We start from the raw sequence: 17,847 nt of genomic DNA on the forward strand, positions 1-17,847 counted from the left end.
CCTGTGCTCAGGCTCAAATTGGTGCCAGGAAACTCTCTGTGGCCCCATAGAGAGATCACAGGTTCAAAGCATCCCATCTGGCTGTGTTTCTAGGGTTCTTACATTATTATTTTTCTTCATAGTTATTTCAGGCTTTAGCAGATGAGGCAGTACAATGCTAATTTAGGAAATCTGTTTTTCTTGTGTGCAACTAACATATCTTCATCTTGTCCCATCTTGTCTCACGATCATTATCTCTGAATGCAAAGATGTATTTCTGGATGTTTTGGAGTAAGCAGAGTTGATAACATCGTTACCAATTTCAGACACTTTGTCAGAAAAACAGAATGCAGAGAAGACAATGGATGAGTTGGGATTCCCAGGTTAGAAATTATCCTGGGGTTTCACCAGATCCCCAGGCTGCCAGGAATGCAATACCAGAGACAATGCTGTCAGAAAATCCCCTTCGTAGGAAGCAGCTGCTTTCCTAGAAGAGTGATGCTGAACTGGATGGGCCAAGTGCCATGTGAATGAGCTATGCTGCCATAGCTACTCCAGTTCATAACAGCTCCAAATTTTAAAAGGCTTTAGAATTCCAGCTTGAAATAAGATCCAAAATTAAAGAACAAATCAATCAATTAAAATAAAAACAATTATTTTAAAAAGAAGGGATGAAAATTTATTCCATCCAACCATGAATCCAAAGTTGGGGTCCATCGTTAAGAAAAACTGAGGCAAAAGACAAAATAATGTCATTTGCTCTTTGTGCCCCATGAGTGAGTTGCTCGATGCGCAGCCTTCCCCAGATAACACTGCACACAGAGCTGTGCAGTCGCTGGTACCCAAATCTTACTCCCGGAGCCTGTTCTCTCACCCAGCCTACCCAGGCTCTCCAGGGAGGTATGGAAGTGAGCAGCCCGGCTTGAAGAGTCGTCCCGAGTTATGTTCTTGTCAGCACTCATTAAGCTGAAAGCTGTGTGCCTATCAGGATTGCATGAGCAGATCGCCAAAGGCCAATGCAGTGAATTCGGGCATTTTTATCTTTATGAAGTACTTGGTAAAAATGTGCCTGCACGGTGGACAGGCCAAGAGCTGAAAGCAGAACACAATGCTGAGGTATGGTGGGATGGACTGGTCTGAATTTGGATCCCCAAAACTCACTGGGTTCATCTGCTTTGTAGTCAAGTGTGAGACTGTAGCTCGTGTGGATCTATATGAGATTGTTTTGATCTAGGTAACCAGTTAGCCAGGGCAGAATGGAGCTCAGTGTGTCTTGTGGAACCTGCCACGGGTTTTGTCAATACTCTGCTGTGTGCCCGGGCAGGTGTCCTTGCTGCTGCAGGGTTACCTTGGGCACATCTGCGCTGCAATCACACCTTTGTCTCCAGCATTCACAAACTTCCTCTGTGGTCACATGGATAATTTAATCAGTCCTTGAACACGGAAAGGTGCTTTAGGACAGCTTGTGTCCACATATAAAGATCTGCAGCTTAATTACAGAGGCTTGTCCAGCACTTGATTTTTTTTGCCTGTCCAGGAATATTGGGTCAGCTCGCAAGACTTAGCAGACCTGCACTCCACCTCGTGCTTGGGTGTTTTAAAATGAAGCCAACTGAGCAAATATGTACCTTGAGCACAGAGAGTTCCCACAAAAGTGAGGGCAGATAGCCCTCTAGTTATATTTTTCAGAGGCAGTAAGTTAGATTGCTTGCTAATGCTGCTTCTCAGCTCCCAGAGCTGGGGAACAGACCTGCATGGATGGTGAATTATTTGAAAATGTGCTCCCTCCCACCCACAGATGGTCCAGGCGGAGTCAGAATACTTGCAGATACCATATTGTCTCATCAAGTGAATCTCTGCTCTGCAGCAGGGCTGTACACTCCCATATAGCAGCTTGTTATTTTAAAACTTATCTGCTCTCTCCTACTTCTAAAAGGCCACCAAGAAGACTTGTCACCAATTTCTTACGGAGCTAGAAGGGGGAGGAAAAGTGGAGTGTGAACAGTAGAATATCACCTGCCATCTGGACAAAGATGTGATGAGATGTAAAGTTTGGATGCACATTTGCGGTTCTTGATCACATGCCAAGAGAGAGCTCAGCTACAATTATTTTAAAGCATTTCCAGACAGATGCAACCCTAGGTCATGGAAGAAGCCACACTGAGGCAGGAGGACGCTGGACTCGATCAGGCTGCACACAAGGCATCATTGCCTGTGGGAGTGCTGCTGTGGTCTGCGTAGGGCTTATCCTGTGAACAGGACCTACGTGGTTCAAGACCTGTCCTGGGAATAAGAGTATGCCAGGATCAGGTGCTATGGTATGAGGTTTGTGGTGACAAATTCTTAGATATTCAAAGACATGTTTAGTCTCTGAACTTCCACAGGTTTGAATGGGAGTTGGGCATTTGCATTTCATCTGGGAGCCCAAAAGTCTTTGAGAATCTGGCTGAGGACAGTGGGGAATGTAGAATGGGCTTTACTGGGTAAAGAGCACCATAAAGCAGATGCTCTTCTGCAGTGCCATCCGTTCCCCTGGGCTGGAGCAGCGCTTATGCAGACATAGTGAACACGATCCAGTCGTGCCATGGTCTGCCTCCACAACCACAATGAAATGCCACTGCTGATAGCTGTGATGATATTTATGATTCCTACTTAATATGTTTTAAATGAGCTCTAAGTATTAACGCTAACATCAGTAAGTACCTTGAGCCAGATTCTCTGGAAGGAAAGCCTTGCCGTGCCATAGACTTTGGTGCAGTTTAGCGCTTTTATCCCATCTGAAGATCTGGCTCAGTAATTGTGCAGAACATAAAAGAGAAACCCGTAAGTGCTGTAAACAAAGGAAAACTGTTACTCTGCGAGTGTGTTAGTTAGATATTTCAACACTCATAATTAACATCCCTTTCCTAAACCGTGGCACAAACTACTTGCAGAATGGGCTTTTTCTTTTATTGCTGCTAGTTTCAGTGACTAAATTTATTAAGTCATTAGATTTGTATGTGGATGTGTATATTTGCTATTCTCCTTTGGGTTTTAATAAAAGAAGATCTTGAGGGGAAAAAAAAGATATCTTTATTTATCTGGCAGTTTTGAGACTGTTTGCAGGGAAATGGCAAGCAATACAAAGAAGTGGCCCAGTCCGGGGGGACACTGAGTGAGCAGCTGGGTTTGAATGCAACAGCTAGTGATAGTCTTCTGCTGCCTTCCTGGCTGTTCCTGAGCATTGCACATGGAAACCTGTCACCATTTCTGCCACGGTCTGGGGACATCAGGGGCTTCTCTGCCAGTCAGAGCTTGGTCTAAACAAACAAGGGAGGAAATTGCTCGCTCTTGTGATCAGTACCCAGGAGCACCCTGCTGTTGCTTACGGTGGGACCCTTTCTTTGCACCTCCCAGCTGATGATGCTCCAGTGGCAGTGATGCTCCCAGCCTGGTACGGGCAGGGGCTGGCACTGCTCTCTTTTGCTCGGAGCAGCACCAGGGCTGTCCACTGCCCTGGCAGCGCTATGCCCGCACCGGGGCTGTGACACCATTGGATCGGCATTTTTTGAAGGAGCTGAGACAGCCGAGGGTGGCAGTGCGTTCCCTTGAACGCCCTGCAGCCTCACGTCCACAGGTTTGACAGCGATGCTTCTCCACCGACGTCTGTGGAGCTTCTCCAGCTTTACAGAAGTGCAAAGGAGAGTCCAATCAAATTTATTATGTTCAAGGCCAAGAGGCTGGGTTATATTTACCTAACCAGGGCAGGTAAAAGCTGAGGTAGATTAGAAAAAAAAATACGTCCTCTCACAAATCACCCCCAGCCTGTGCTGCGGGGGCGGGAGGAGATGGGGCCAGACATTCCCAGCACCTCCCTGAAGGACCAGACTGGCCCAGGTCATACAGAGATTGGCTTGTGCCTGGAAGTCCCATCCACATTTCCATCTACAGATGGCAGGAGGCAGTACTGGGATCAAGGATAAATGAAACGTCTTGTTTTTCTAAACCAGAAATAGCTTTTGGGGCAATCCATGGTACCTTATACCCTCCCTGAGCAGGTCTGCCACACTGATCCCCCCCAAATGGCAGTTGCATCCATTTAGCTCCCTTCTTCGATTCCAAGTGTCATTTAATGTGGTCTCCCTAATTTTCTGTGTGATAGCTACCATTTTATTTTTTTCTAGACTGTGCAATTTCCAATAAAACTAGAGTTAGCACAAACCAGACCTATGTTTTTCAAAGCAAATCGAATTACTCTTCTTACTGGAATTGCTTTTTGTTCAAAGGATTGGATTGAGCTACAGTTGCAGGCAGACAATCATTTTGCATGTAGATTACTAACATTTCTTTTACAAATATTTCATGCAGGTTTTTAGTTTAACAACTGAAAAAAAAAAAGATCTGCTTTTTCAAACCACTTTCATTAATATCTATAGACATTTAACAAAATAGCTCAGGCTCTAAATCTCCAAATAGTAAACAAATAAATGTATTTATTTACTTTGTATGCAAAAATAATTTAGTCAAAGACACGTATTTCACATGAAGATAAAAACAGACAAATTTCCTTTTTTTTCTCCAATTCACAAGCATGCTTTTTAATGAGGAGAACTGGTGGGTTTTCTGAGTGAGCTGAGTTCACGATGGTACTGACAGGGGACCGAGAGCTCTATGGAGTTTGTACAGAAAATAGAGTCACGATTTATTTCTTTGTTTAAAGACTGAAAAAAGTCCGGTGATTAAAAGATGAAGCCATCTGTCCTCTCACTGTCTTGTACCTGGTCATGCTATTTCCGTCAAGGAGAGAGTTGGGAAAATAATTGAGTGGGGTTCATTATAAGCCTGTTTCAAAAGGTCCCTGCACAAAATGAGAGTGTGAAGTGGCTGCTCTTGACCGCAGGGCTTACCATACCATTACCTCTGGAGGAGGATGTCCTTACGTCCCGTAAGAAGCATGTGGGGGACACAGCCTGAGGCTCCCTTTGCTGTTTTTACCCACTCTGTATCTGGGGGATGAAGAGAAAGTATTGGACTCCAGGTCTGCCCATCTAGCACATTTCATCAACACTGTGCATTCATCTTATAAAACAAAACAAACAAACAAAAAAGCTTGCATGCCCCAGAGGTCTGGCCGATAGCTCAGTGACTTTCCAAAAATACCTTCAGTTATCTCAGATTTCAGTCTGTGCAGCAGTGGCTGCTAAGAACTGCTTTATTAGTGTGAAGCCTGTTAAGCTGACCTGCACTTTCCTCTTTCTTCCCAGCTCTTCTCAGCCCAACACAACTGAAACAGCAGTTCCCACCTGATTCGACATAATTGCCACAATTAATTTTGACAGTAGAGCTTGTAGAGAGGTTCTGCCATTAATATCCCAGTAGCCGTTTGTTACTGGTAGCCCCAAGGCCATCTGCAAGAGGCACGTGCAGAAGCTAAGTGACACGATGTAGCTGAAGGCTTGACGTCAGCTACCAAGAAGATATCAATGAAGAAAAACATAATGGTTTGCATGTTAAATAGATTTAGAGGACACAGCAAATATCCCCAGGCGGTGCTTGGGAGAGTGGCCTGTGTCCTGCTTGTCTGGCCCATCTCCTTTCTGGTCAACTGGTTCTTCATTCTCCACCTGCTTGCTCTCTGTGTCACGTCTGCACGTGGTAGTGCCCGCACCAAAGATTTCTGGTGCTCAAACCTGTGAAGACCCTGCGGCATGTCAATTTGGTGGTAGGGTGAATTGCATCCTGGTGTGCGTTTGTCCCTACGTGGCACAGCGGGACACTAGCTGTTGCTGATAAGGTGATATACATAGGAAGAAGAAGAAGAAGAAGAATGAATAAAAATGGCATTATTTAATATGATTGACAGCTAGCACTTAGCTGTCAAATCTGTGGGTTTTCTAAACTGCCGAATGGACAGAGCTGGGATGTTTCTTGGTGGTGTTGCCATGGTTAGTGTCCTGAAGTGCTATTTCAGCTGAATTGTGGGGGATGAGGAATCAACCAGCCAACTCACAAAAACAATGGGACAGTTTTGTTTGCTTGTGGGGGAGCTTAAACATTTAAAGGAAATCACTATTTTTTCTTTATTTTTCTTAAATCTTTGTTAAGTTGATGTCTTTAAATACATCTGCTTTAATATAACATAATTTTGTTGCTTTATCGGTACAAGTGGATATACGATACGGCATCTGCTTTTATGAACTACTGCTGCATGTCGTCAAATATTATACTGCAGTAATTTAAAAATAGATATTTACCTGAAAACTTGAATTTAAATGAGTTTTTAAAAAAATCTGAATTTTTTTTCTTTATGAAACAACATTTTCAAAATGCATTACCTTTTATATTTCTGCTTCATTGAAAATAAAAAAAAAGTCTTTGTTCCACGCTGAAATTAAAACAGACGTTGAAAATCCACATATGTCATGCACAATAAATTCCACGTTTTGGACAAGTTGGTAGCTACCCCTCACAGCCTACCAAGTTTTCCGTCCTCCTAAGGGGAATGTTTTCAATAAGTTTTTATTGATGGAGTATCCAAGGCATGGGAAAGGGGATTGGGTTGTCTGGTGTGGTTTTAGAGGCGCTCTCCATCGCGGGGTTTGCTGCTGGCTGGGCCCGATGCCAAGGAGAGCCCCCGGGCCAGCCGGTCGCAGGCAGGCGCTGCAAACTGCCCGGCGCCCTGGTGAGCTGCGTCTTCCGAGGCAAGACAAAGCCTGGAGATAAAGGGCAGATGTAAGAAGCGCTTAAACACTGATCTTTTGGGAAGCTACTTCAAACACTATTTTATAGTGCTCTAAGTCATCGAGATCTCTCTTAACTTGTTTCACTCTCTTCCTAAAATATTTATTTCTCCAGCAAGGAAGACTCCTTCAGATAGGGCAAAATGACCCGTTGGGCTGATGGTGTTTTTATCTGTGTGGCGCTAATGTTTGATGCAAACTTCACGTGTGCAGCACAGCTCCGCACTTTCTGCTGCGCTTTATCTTCTGTGGCTTCAAGCCTGCCTGGCTCCGTAGGTCTGTTGCACGCTGGATTTATTGTCAGACCAGCAACACTTTATATAATCCCCAAAGTGCTTGGGAATACATACCTCAGTGTTGCTGAATGTTCAAAATACTGACTCTTAAATGAGGTCTGCAGTAAATATCTGGCATTACTCCAGATGCTTGGCTTAAGTGTTGGTCATGGGTTTTCCATTAGCAAGGTTGGAGAAACTCCCGAAGACTTCTGAGTGGCAAGGGCTTGGGAGAGAGCATCGCTCTCCTGTAGCAGCACCTGCATTCACTCACGGGGCTCCGAGATACCTCGTCTGGGTCCTAGAAAAAGGGAATTTTTTTTGTTAAAACAGTTTTTCTTCAGAAAATGCATATTCATTGTGGCTTGAGCTCTTTTTGCAAGAATGTCATAGTTTTAAGGAACCCAGTGGGAGAATTTGTTTGCCCAGGATGAATTTTCTGCTCAAAATCAAAGTCTGGGAAAAAAACCAATCCACCAACAACCACATCTGCCTCAGTGAAGGTTTGGGAGCCCACTGCCACAGAGTCCCCTGGCCAGCCAGCTCTTTTAAAAGAGGTTTAATATTTCCCTGTTTTTAAAAGTCTTGAAAAGTTACTGGGACATAGGTTTTGGTCCATAGCTGAGTGTAGTTTCCTCCTTGAGACTTTATGCAAAGCCAGCACAAGTGGCAAAGGCACAGCCACCCCCACAGCCGGCACAGGCTCAGGGGATGTCTCGGACAGACCCATGCGTCCTCTGTTCCTGGGCAGGTATGGGACTAGTTCTCAGTATCTGAAGAAATACTTGTGTCAGAAATCTTTAAAATTACCTCTTTCTCTTTATAGAAAGATTTCCAGGCTTTGTGCCAGCATTTCCTCCCGTCGCTTTTGAAAATAAATAAATTGTTTACTTGTTTTTGTACTCCCGTTTCTCTGAATCCACTTAAATGCCCCTGATAAACTGCCTTTTGCCGATGAGAATTTGAAGAAACCTCAATGTTTTAGACAACGACCATTGCACATTTCTTGCCCATCACAGGGAAGGTAAGAGCAAAGCCAGGGGAAGGCTTTGGGAACAGCAGATGAGCAGCAAGGCTGTCTCTTTGCTTCTCAGCTCTCTTTTTTTTCTTTTTGCTTAGTATTTCAGCCTAAATCCTGACGAATTCCTGACTTTTTCTGCATATTTTTCAAGCCGATTCACTGTAGGCTGTTTTGCAAGCCACAGCTCTGCCAGGGAAGGAGAGCTGTCCCTTTCAGTGGGGAGTTTTCTAGATGTGTATTATTGCTGGGAGCTGGTATTGCTGACGCCTGTTGTTTTCTGTTGTTAAACTAACTGCAATGCGTGACCATCGTGTATCACTCAGCGATGCCTAATTTAGGAGATCAGTGATTAATTCCTTCCATTGTTTTGTCTTCTCTCTCTCTCACTGCAGGATGTTTTCACACCAGAGTGCAAATTTAAGGAATCTGTCTTTGAAAACTACTACGTTATTTATTCTTCCACGCTGTACCGGCAGCAAGAATCCGGCCGAGCGTGGTTCCTGGGACTCAATAAAGAAGGTCAAATTATGAAGGGAAACCGAGTGAAAAAAACCAAACCCTCATCACATTTTGTACCCAAACCCATTGAAGGTATGCAATCTGCTCGCTCCCTCCATCAGTGGGGTATGGGGAGGGGGAGTTTGCAACTGCAGATTTGGGGCTTCCTGGATGGGGGTTTTGGGCTGCAAGACCAGAAAGCAAGGACAATGTTTGTAACATTTCAGGAAGGTGCTGGGCTGCACTGTTAGCATTTAATCTGCTTTCCTTCCCATATAATAAACTTTGCACATCATCCCAAAGGGGTTTCTCAGCTTTGGGTTGCTAAAGGATGAGTTTAAAAGCCAAGCAACATGGGAAGTTATTGGAAAAGGAAAGCAGCCCTCGAGCGGCCAGCAGTTCAAAAGGAATCCAAGCCAGCAGTGACCATAATGTGGGGGTCTCTGTGATGATTTTCCCAACTCATTCAGTGGGTTTCCAGTCCCATGTAGAGTCAGTAGAGACAGGATTTATCTCACCTGATTTTAGACTTTGAGACTCTGTTTATAGTAACAGGAGAGAAATGGGTCCTACCAGCACAGCTGTGGATGTACTTTATATGTCTACCCTAAGATGACTTAAATCTGTTTTTTTCTCATTTGTAAAGACATCCTAGTTAGTCACTGGGGGTAGAGAAACCTCTACCATAGGTGTCCAAAGTTAGATGAGATGCTCTCATGCCATACGTCTTCATCACAGCCTGAGTGAAAGTCATGGAGTTGAAGTTTTGCCCTCCTGCTGCTGACTGTACACTACTGAAATGTGCCACAGCCTTGTGCCAGGGCATTTTGCTTTTTATGAGCTGGCCCCTGATAACGGAGAGATGTGGTGTGATGAGCCTAGTACTGAACAGGTACTAGCGTGATTTTGGAAACAAGGAGACCTCTTTTTTTCTCTGGCTTGGAAACAGCACTACTTTTCTATCCCCAAACTAGGTATGCCTTTCTGACCCCATCTCGGACCTGTCAGTGGCCACCTCAGGGGGACAGCAGCCTGGGGCTGGCCTCGGCTGCACAGCTCCATGCCCCTTCTCGCTACCCCCATGTTGGCTGTGGGGTCAGGGCTGGACGCGTGGAGAGAAGGAATGAACCGATGCTTTCCTGACAGGTACCACTCACAAGTGGTGGAGGCCACAGCTAAGTCCATGCACTAGCAGCTGTTTTAACAGCTTCCCAGCTAAGGCACAGGGACAGACGAATGTGCATGTATGTGTGAGTGAACGGACAGTTCAGGAAGGCAGGCTGAAATCATCTGTTGTGCCACTGAAGCAAAGCACAATGAGGGAAATTCAGCTCAGCATTCCCGGAGTATCTGCAGCCTTTGCACAGGAGATAGAGATGTTGGAAGAGCAGAAAACAGCCTGGAGCCTCTTGTCCTCTGCTTGCTTTCAACAGTTTTTCTGCAGCTGGCAGCCTTTTCTTGTTTATCTGAGGCATTAGTGGGATTGGTGCCCTAAGCCCTCATCGAGTTTTGCTAAGGAACAGGTCCTGCTTCAGGCATGGGGTAGATCACCAGCTTCTCTTCTGTCCCCTCCTCTCCTGCCTTGGCTGGGAGGAGAGTCTTTGGCAAGCGCTAGCTTTCACAGCTGGGTTTCCAGCTCCTCCTGGTATTTCTTTGCTGCCTGGCTGGGTGTTGGCACTGATCACTGGGTTCCTTTGAATCCAGGCATCTTTTCTGACGTAGCGTGCATGGCGTCTGCTGAATGGCTCAATAGTTGTCTTCTGCATGCATTAAACTAGGCCATTCCTGTGGCTCTCCTTGTGGAAAGCCTTGCCTTAATAGAGGTGCCTGACCCACAGCGGAGTTCTCATTGCAGCAAATGCCGCTCTGGCTTTCATTTTGAAAAACCCAGCCCAGCCCGAGAGCTTCCCTTTCCTGCAGTTGTATCCTCCCACGCTTGCTTCAATCACAGCTGTCACATAACCTCCCGAGCGAGTGAGCACTTTGGAAGTTGGCAGCCAAATTAAGGGCTCCTCCACCCCTTCCCTCCTCCACATGCTTTGCAGTCAGCCTCTGTGAGTGCTGCTGCATCAAAGAGCTGGCAGTCTCCCAAGCCAAGGCACGTGTCAGCTTCCCAAAGCATTCAGCTGTCTGGGACTGTGACTCCAGACGGAGGACTCTGTTCCCAAGCCTAAGATTCATTGTAGGTAGCAGAGGCTTGTGGGGAGGATTGGAGTAAAACGCTCTCAGATCCACGTGACTTCTCTGTGCTGCATCCATCAAAGTCTCCGCAAGCAGAGCTTGCAAGCAGAGATGTTACAGAAAAGGGGCAATTCCTTCCCTGTTTTAACAGCTTCTTTCTCTTTGTCATGACTCTAAGGAAGTGTTCAAAGCACTCCCCTGCTATATTTGCATGTCCCTTCTGCTAAACACTGTGGCACGCTCCAGCGTGTGGGCTTTGCTGCTTATTCAGGCCGGTACTTTGCAGCTTCCATCCGCAGTAACACACCCAGGTTTCCTTTTGCTCCGGTGCCACCACCAGTGTTAGCCCTGCCACACGATGGCTGACACAGTAATGTATGCAAGGAGGAATCTGGTCCCCTGGGAAGGAGAGGTGTTACATACATTGCTAGGAATCACTTCACCCACCACTTCAATGGCAATTATCTCTGAGATGAAACTTCCCAGTTTGCCGTGTGCAGAAGAATTATGCAGCAGCTTAGTGAAGAGAGTGTTCACAGGGAAAGGCAACACAAAAAAGCCCAGATTGGTCCCGGAGCTCATTTGAATCCCGTTGCTTCATACTGCTTTCTGAATTCAGAAGTCCTCTCCTCGGAGTTGCAAATGGGCAGTAAACTAATAAATAAATATGAAATATCCTCCCAGATAATTTCTAAGGACTACATATGTGTCCATGTGCATATATATACAGTGGTATCTGTGTACGTATGTCTGTTATTTATGGCTTTTAGCAGCTACAGCTTTATGCTGTGCTAATCCCACAGAGTGTTTTGACTCTTGTAGGTCATCAGGATGCTGGAGGTGTTCTGTGCGAAAGTCATTAGATACCAACTGGAAAAGTTTTGGTTTTGGTTGGTAGGAGGGGTTTTTTGGTTTAGTGTAGGTAGGATTTGTTTGTTTTTTGAAAGAGCAGTAAGCTTAATCAATATGAAAGCACAAAAAACTTACTAAGTAATAACAGGGGAAACATTAAGTTCCTCTCCCATCTGTGCACAGGCAAAGCCAAGGCAAACAGCCTGGCAGGCAGCAGTTAATGTACTGTGTGGTGCCAGTTTTGGTTAAAAACACACATACGCAACACATTTCTTTTGATATTTTTATTTCTGATCACTGATAATTCGAGCTAAATAAGCCCTTAAAGTGCAGACATATAGATTGAACCAGACTGCACAAGAAATTAGCTTGAGTATAATTGTCGCTTGGACACCAAGCAATCTTTTAAAGCAATTTCAGTCTCTCTAAGTGTCTGTAGTGATTAGTGCTGGACAAACACTACCGTCCACAGCGCCTCTTGTTCTTTTAAATATCCAAACCCATCTCAAACAATGGGAGACCTTTCCAGTCACTTAAGTAAGAATTTTGTCAGATGCTTATTGTGGATGTGCTCTGTTACTTGTATTTCCTTCTCCCTGAAGACATCATTTCCAGATTGCTCTCCCAAAAGAGCTACATTTCATCTTTCACCCGGCCCAAGCCAGAACGCATTTGGGGTGGCAAATCTGGCCGCAGAAAGCAGAAGACAACTCTTCCTCCATCTGCGTCAGCAGAGCTGCCCCTAACTCCAAACTCACACTGCTTCAGCCCTCATGAAATGAACACATATCAGATATGAAGGTGACCTGTTAATGACTAGTCTGATCCATTTATTACCACTGGTGAATATCCGTGTGCAAGGAACAGCAACCAGATCTTTCCCAGTGTGTTTTCCCAGGGATGCAACATCCCAGTTTTGCTAAAGCGGCGTCCTCAGATGTTGCAAAGAAGTACAAGACACTGTTGAGTAGGAAGATGTGATAGGCCTAGTGAAAATGCTTCAAAGGTATCACCTTAATCCACAAAACATGCTAAAAAGTGTTCTTTTTTTAAAAAAAAAGACAAACCCCACACTCTTTATCAGTCTTTGTTAACACAGTTCCTCTTTTGGGTCTGTCTTTCAAGTGAGCAGGCTTTGGTATGTTTTCAATCCCACACTAACTCACTTGTTCATCTATCAAACTCCTAATCATCTTATTAGATGGCAAATGCAATGTATTTTAACCATGCTTTTGCTTGGCTTTTTGTCATCCTGTGCTGTGTTTCTTACCTGAACAAACTGTGATTCCATCTGGCAGCATCCTGCACATTTAGCCGCCAGATAGACGTGAGCTCAAATGCCTCTGAAATGCATCAGCTGGGACCGGGTTTAGAACACAGTAATTAGAGGCAGAAAACGAGGATGCATAATCACTTCCTCCCTCCTGCCCCTAGCTGCTGCTCAGACAATTAATTCTCTCCACCGAAGCATTAGCTAATGCAGCCGCTACTGCAGATACCGACACCCTGAGCTGTGGCATCCGTCAAGGGATAGGGGCCGTCTCCCGGGCTGCCTGCCAGAGGCTGTGTGCCCAGCCCTGCCCAGACACCGGTCCAGGCTGCTGTCGGGGCGCGTTGCGATCCTGCCGGGCTAACGACCTGCCTACCTGCTTAAACAGCAACTTGAGAAAAATTTGGTTCCTCCTCACTCGCTAGGGTCTGGGGCAGGGAAAGCCAGGAGTGAAGCTGGATGGATGGGATATATCTAAGGTCCTTTAATAAGCTTTTCCCCGTATTGTAGAGAGGGGAAATGGAGTTTGTTGCATCCTCTGAACCTCCTCAGCTTGCAGCGATGCCAAGTGAGAAATGCTAGGATCAGGACACAAAATGGTGCCTGCTTTCCAAACTCAGCCCAGGGAAGCCGCACAGGGTGATTTCGGTTCCACCGTGTGGGTGGTGTGCCAGTGCCATGCCTGGGAAGCAGAAATGAGGCTGGGATCCTGTGCCAGCGCATAGGCGAGAGATGGAGCTGTTCTTGGGTGACAGGCAGCCCCCTCCATGCCTTCGCCTTCAGGAAGGATGCTCCCCACCGCCCCCTCCCCCCTTGCTTGCACCTCCAGTCTCCTTCCTGCCTAATTTGCGCGTTGTTTCTTTGTGCAAAATTGTTTCCTTGTGCGTTCGGATGGTAGGCACTGCTGGTTAGGAGGGAAGCAGGGAATCGAAAGCCGCAAGAACCAGACATCGGCACAGCTCCACTGCCGCTCACCCCCTTCCATTTATGCCTGTGGCTCCTCAGCAGATCAAGCTAAGGGCACTTTCCAATTAAAGCATGAATATGGATGTGTTGATTGAATCTGGGACATAGGAGCTGATTATCTGATTGAAGCTCCAAAGCATTAGCTTGGTTTCCAGACATTAAGGGCTGTATTTGGCTTGGTGTGTGGGTGTGGGTGGGTGGGAGAAGCAAGGCAAAGCAGGGAAGGGACTCTTGTTCTACACAAATTGCTCATCCTTCCAAAACTGCCTTGTGCTGTGTGCACCAGCAGACCTCCCAAGCGCCTGGGCATGCCGACTATCACACTGCTGCTGGCTTACCTTGATGCAGGTGACAGGGACAGTATGTCTCCACACGCACATGCACACGCAGGGACCCCGAACAGACCTGTCAGTGAGTGCTGGTCCTGAACCACAAAGATTTAGTTTAAAGCTGGGAAGATCTGGGCACTCACAATGGTCCATTTGCAAACACCCCCCCTCCCTGGTCCATGACTAACATCTCCGCGCGTGACTCACTCAAGCTTCCTCGGTACAAGGAGTAACAAACTGCAATCCAAGAGATTGTGTTGCACAACATGTCACACTGTCCTTAAAATGCCATGCGTGTGCGGCTGTGTGCGTACACACCCTTGTGTCTGTGTGCACACACCTGCGTGTTGCGGTGCCCGCGGGTTTGCAGCCGCCGCTGAGCAATGGCCGTAGATCAGCACATGTGCACAAGCCTCTTGTGTAGGAGGATATCCAGGCACTGTCTTGTGCATGATGCCATATAAATACTGTGTGCACTGATACTGTAGGTGTATGTAAATACTGAAAATACACTTGTCCTATGCTGCTACAGATTTTCTGGCATGGTCTGTTGGCACAGCCTGTCTGGTACAGAGGCTTTGACAGCTCTGTCTGAAAAGCACAATGTGAGCAGCCTCCAGCCATGCCCCATGTCAGTACTTGTATCATGCACTAGACTGGAAGATAAACTCATAATTCCTGCCCTATTTGCTTGCTAAGTACAGGGTTTCCTTAATTTTTAGCTGCAAATGTTGTTTACTTCTGTGGCCTGATTTATATTCATTACTCTGTGGGCCTTGTTAGCAGCTCAACGATTTTGCCCAAAGGCCATGGTGAGAGGCAGGGAGCTGAAGAAAGGCAACGTGCTGTGGTGCTGCTGCTGTGGGCTTCGCTCAGGCTCAGCCCTTGTGATTAAGCACCTGGCCCAGCCCAATGGGGTATTGGGGATGGATGCAGGTAAGATGAGCTTAGTACGTGCAGCTGCCTGGGGCAAGAGCTCACGGAGGTCCCTCCAGCTCCAGCTTGGGATCAGAGAGGTCAGGGTGAAGACAGCACTGCACTTGAGGCAGAACTGTGTGTATGGGACATCAGGGGCACTGGGGCAGTGCTGGCACAAATACCCAACTCTGCTGGGCAAACATCACGTCAGAGGTAAGGTCAGTCACAGAAGTGATGTGCATCCTCAGTGTCATCAAAAGGCTCTGCAACTCACGCTAAGAAACCACAAGGGCACAGGTTTTCCTCAGTTGTTAATCTTTTCATACTGTTCTTTAAGATTTTGTTAGGTACTTAGCCACAACAGGCAAATTCACCATCAGCGGGTTGTTAAGTGACACTCACCAAGGTATGAGGGGCAGCTCAGCAGCTGAGCGGGTACGTGAGATCCCTTTTCCTTCTGTTGCCACCATGCTACACACTTTCCTTGCAGCATGCAGACAGCACTGATAGTCTGGGCAGCTGACGGGCAGTCCTGGCATTGCCCATCCTGGCGCAGGCCCATGGGACAAGTCATTCATTTTCCCTTTTTTTCTCATTTTCATCAAAAAATGGCTCCAGTAGCAATAACAGTTTGCAGAGCAGTACCTGCCTTGCAGCCACGCTGGGAGGCCCAGCTAGTGTGTGTGTGTTTAAATTGCTTTGAAAGCCTTGCATGAAAAATGCTCTATGGGAAAAGTAATATTTTTTCACTGCTCATATATTCAATGCAATATCCATCCTATTAATACACAGTTGACTGCACTTTATCTCTGTCCTGTATTGTTGCACACTGCTATAACTGTTTATCTAGCTAGGAGTGAAATGCAGAGCAATAATTTTATTTGCAGCCTGCCTCTAATTGCCAGGATTTATTTGCAGATCAGGGGAGATTATAAATATAAGCGCTTACATTGCCTTTTTATACATGGGGTATTTTTTTCATTTCTTCAGATAATTTTTGAAATTTTGTTCTTGTTGTTTACCCAGAACCAAAACCTGATGGGCTCTATCCCCTGTGTTTAAGCTCTGTGCCGTTGCTTGTGACGTGACAGCTTTACAAAATAAAGCAGTACACAATCATTTCTTTCTATCCTAATTTTTGCAAAGATCCGGGCATGACATTTGCGGCCTGGACCTCCCTCAAGTTCTCAACTCCAATGTGCCTGCCCTTGAGATGCCTCACTATTTCAATCACATCTACACCCCGCCACATTTGCGATGAGCTCATCAGAGATGTTCCCTTTGGTGTGAGACGCTGAGCCTCTCAGCATGTGCCCCTGTGCTGGCACACCTCACGTGGCATGAGGACAGCCATGAGGACTTAGTCCACATGGTGAGTTGGATAAATGCTTTATGCTGCACAGGACGTGGGATGTGCCATGTCTTGGGCAGACGTTGCCTTCTCAGGCTGTCTAGGCTCCAGCAAGTACATTTTTATAGGACACACATTGCTTAGCCAGAGTCTGGAGACAAGGTGCCCTTCATCCACCTTGTTCTCAGGTGCTACCAGGTGACCATGCGGAGCTGAGATGGCTCCTGGCTTGTTGTCACTGAACTCACCCCCATGTGTCTGGTCATGGCCTTGGCTGGCTGTCTTGATTTAGAGGGGAAAAAAATAAGAAGTGCTGAGAGCAGACCTCAGCTCTTGGCTGAAGGAGCCAAATGGGCTTGAGTCACCACTTCCAGATCCAGAGCTTAATACCCAGAAGGCTTGGATGGCTCAGATGCAAGCGTAGCTTTGATTCCAGACTCTGAAGGGCTTCGTGTTGGAGGGGACTGGATAATTCTTGGGCCTGTTATTAGATGATAATCAGCATCTCGAGACAATACACGGTGCTGTGAACTGCAGTGTTTATTTTATATGTATATGAATATAACATGAAAAAACAGTAAAGCACAGAAAACCTAGAAAGACTTCTCTGTGAGAAAGGAGAAGACCCCTGTTTCTATCTGTGCCTTTGGAAGGATCCAGAGACAGAAGGAGGAGCTGACCGGCCGCGAGGACAGGTAACAGATCCTGCTCGGTAACAGGATCTTCTGCTGGGTCACTGAGGTTTCTGTAAGTGTGTGTGTGTGTGTGTTTGTATTGGGGCTAGAATTTCAGCCTCACATACAAAGAAATAATTCATTATGGTCACTAATGTGACCCTGTGACTTCAGGGCTGTTAATGGGTGTCTTTTCTGTTTGCAGTGTGCATGTACAGAGAGCCATCGCTGCATGAAATTGGAGAAAAACAAGGACGCTCAAGAAAAAGTTCAGGGACACCAACCATGAATGGAGGCAAAGTTGTTAATCAAGACTCGACATAGCTGACAAAAACCCTCCCTTCTTCCAACTCTTCCCCTCCCACCCACCTACCCACCCCACCTGGCGAAATCACACTGAGACGACGACAACTGAGCAAGGCAGGACCTACCGGTAGTGGCTAGGAGTCCGAACTCCACAATCTTTCTTTGTGTAGGACGAGGAAATCGAACCCCAGATCCTGCCTGTTGCAACGTTTTAAAAAACAAAAACAACAAAAAAGTGAAGAAAAAAATGTTTTAAATCAGGACTCCATTAACATTTGCAAAAGCAAACTGTTTGCTCTGTGATCAAAGGGGGAAAAAAATATCTCATCTCTGCATAATAATAATGATAACAACTAATAAATATAATAATAATAATAAAGATGTTACCTTTAAAAATAAAACAAAGCTTTTGGAAAATTGAACTTAGCATATGATGTGCGAGCAACACGTGGGAAACACAGCCTGGGACTGTGCTTTCTGTCTTATACTTTCACCTCACGTTCACATC

General features: G+C 46.0%; 1 protein-coding gene across 1 annotated transcript in view; it reads left to right on the top strand.

Moving 5' to 3' along the window:
• FGF12 (fibroblast growth factor 12) overlaps positions 1-17,608 on the top strand; it is an 87,145-nt gene extending 69,537 nt beyond the window's left edge. Inside the window, exons 3-4 of the mRNA XM_009334085.1 lie at positions 8,387-8,585; positions 17,239-17,608. Coding sequence (XP_009332360.1) covers positions 8,387-8,585; positions 17,239-17,357 — 318 coding nt within the window. The 3' untranslated portion in view covers positions 17,358-17,608. The remainder of the gene's footprint in view (positions 1-8,386; positions 8,586-17,238) is intronic.
• The last annotated feature ends 239 nt before the right edge of the window (positions 17,609-17,847 follow it).

This window comes from Pygoscelis adeliae, unplaced genomic scaffold, assembly GCF_000699105.1.
Source record: "Pygoscelis adeliae isolate BGI_AS28 unplaced genomic scaffold, ASM69910v1 Scaffold161, whole genome shotgun sequence".
NCBI classification, from domain to species: domain Eukaryota; kingdom Metazoa; phylum Chordata; class Aves; order Sphenisciformes; family Spheniscidae; genus Pygoscelis; species Pygoscelis adeliae.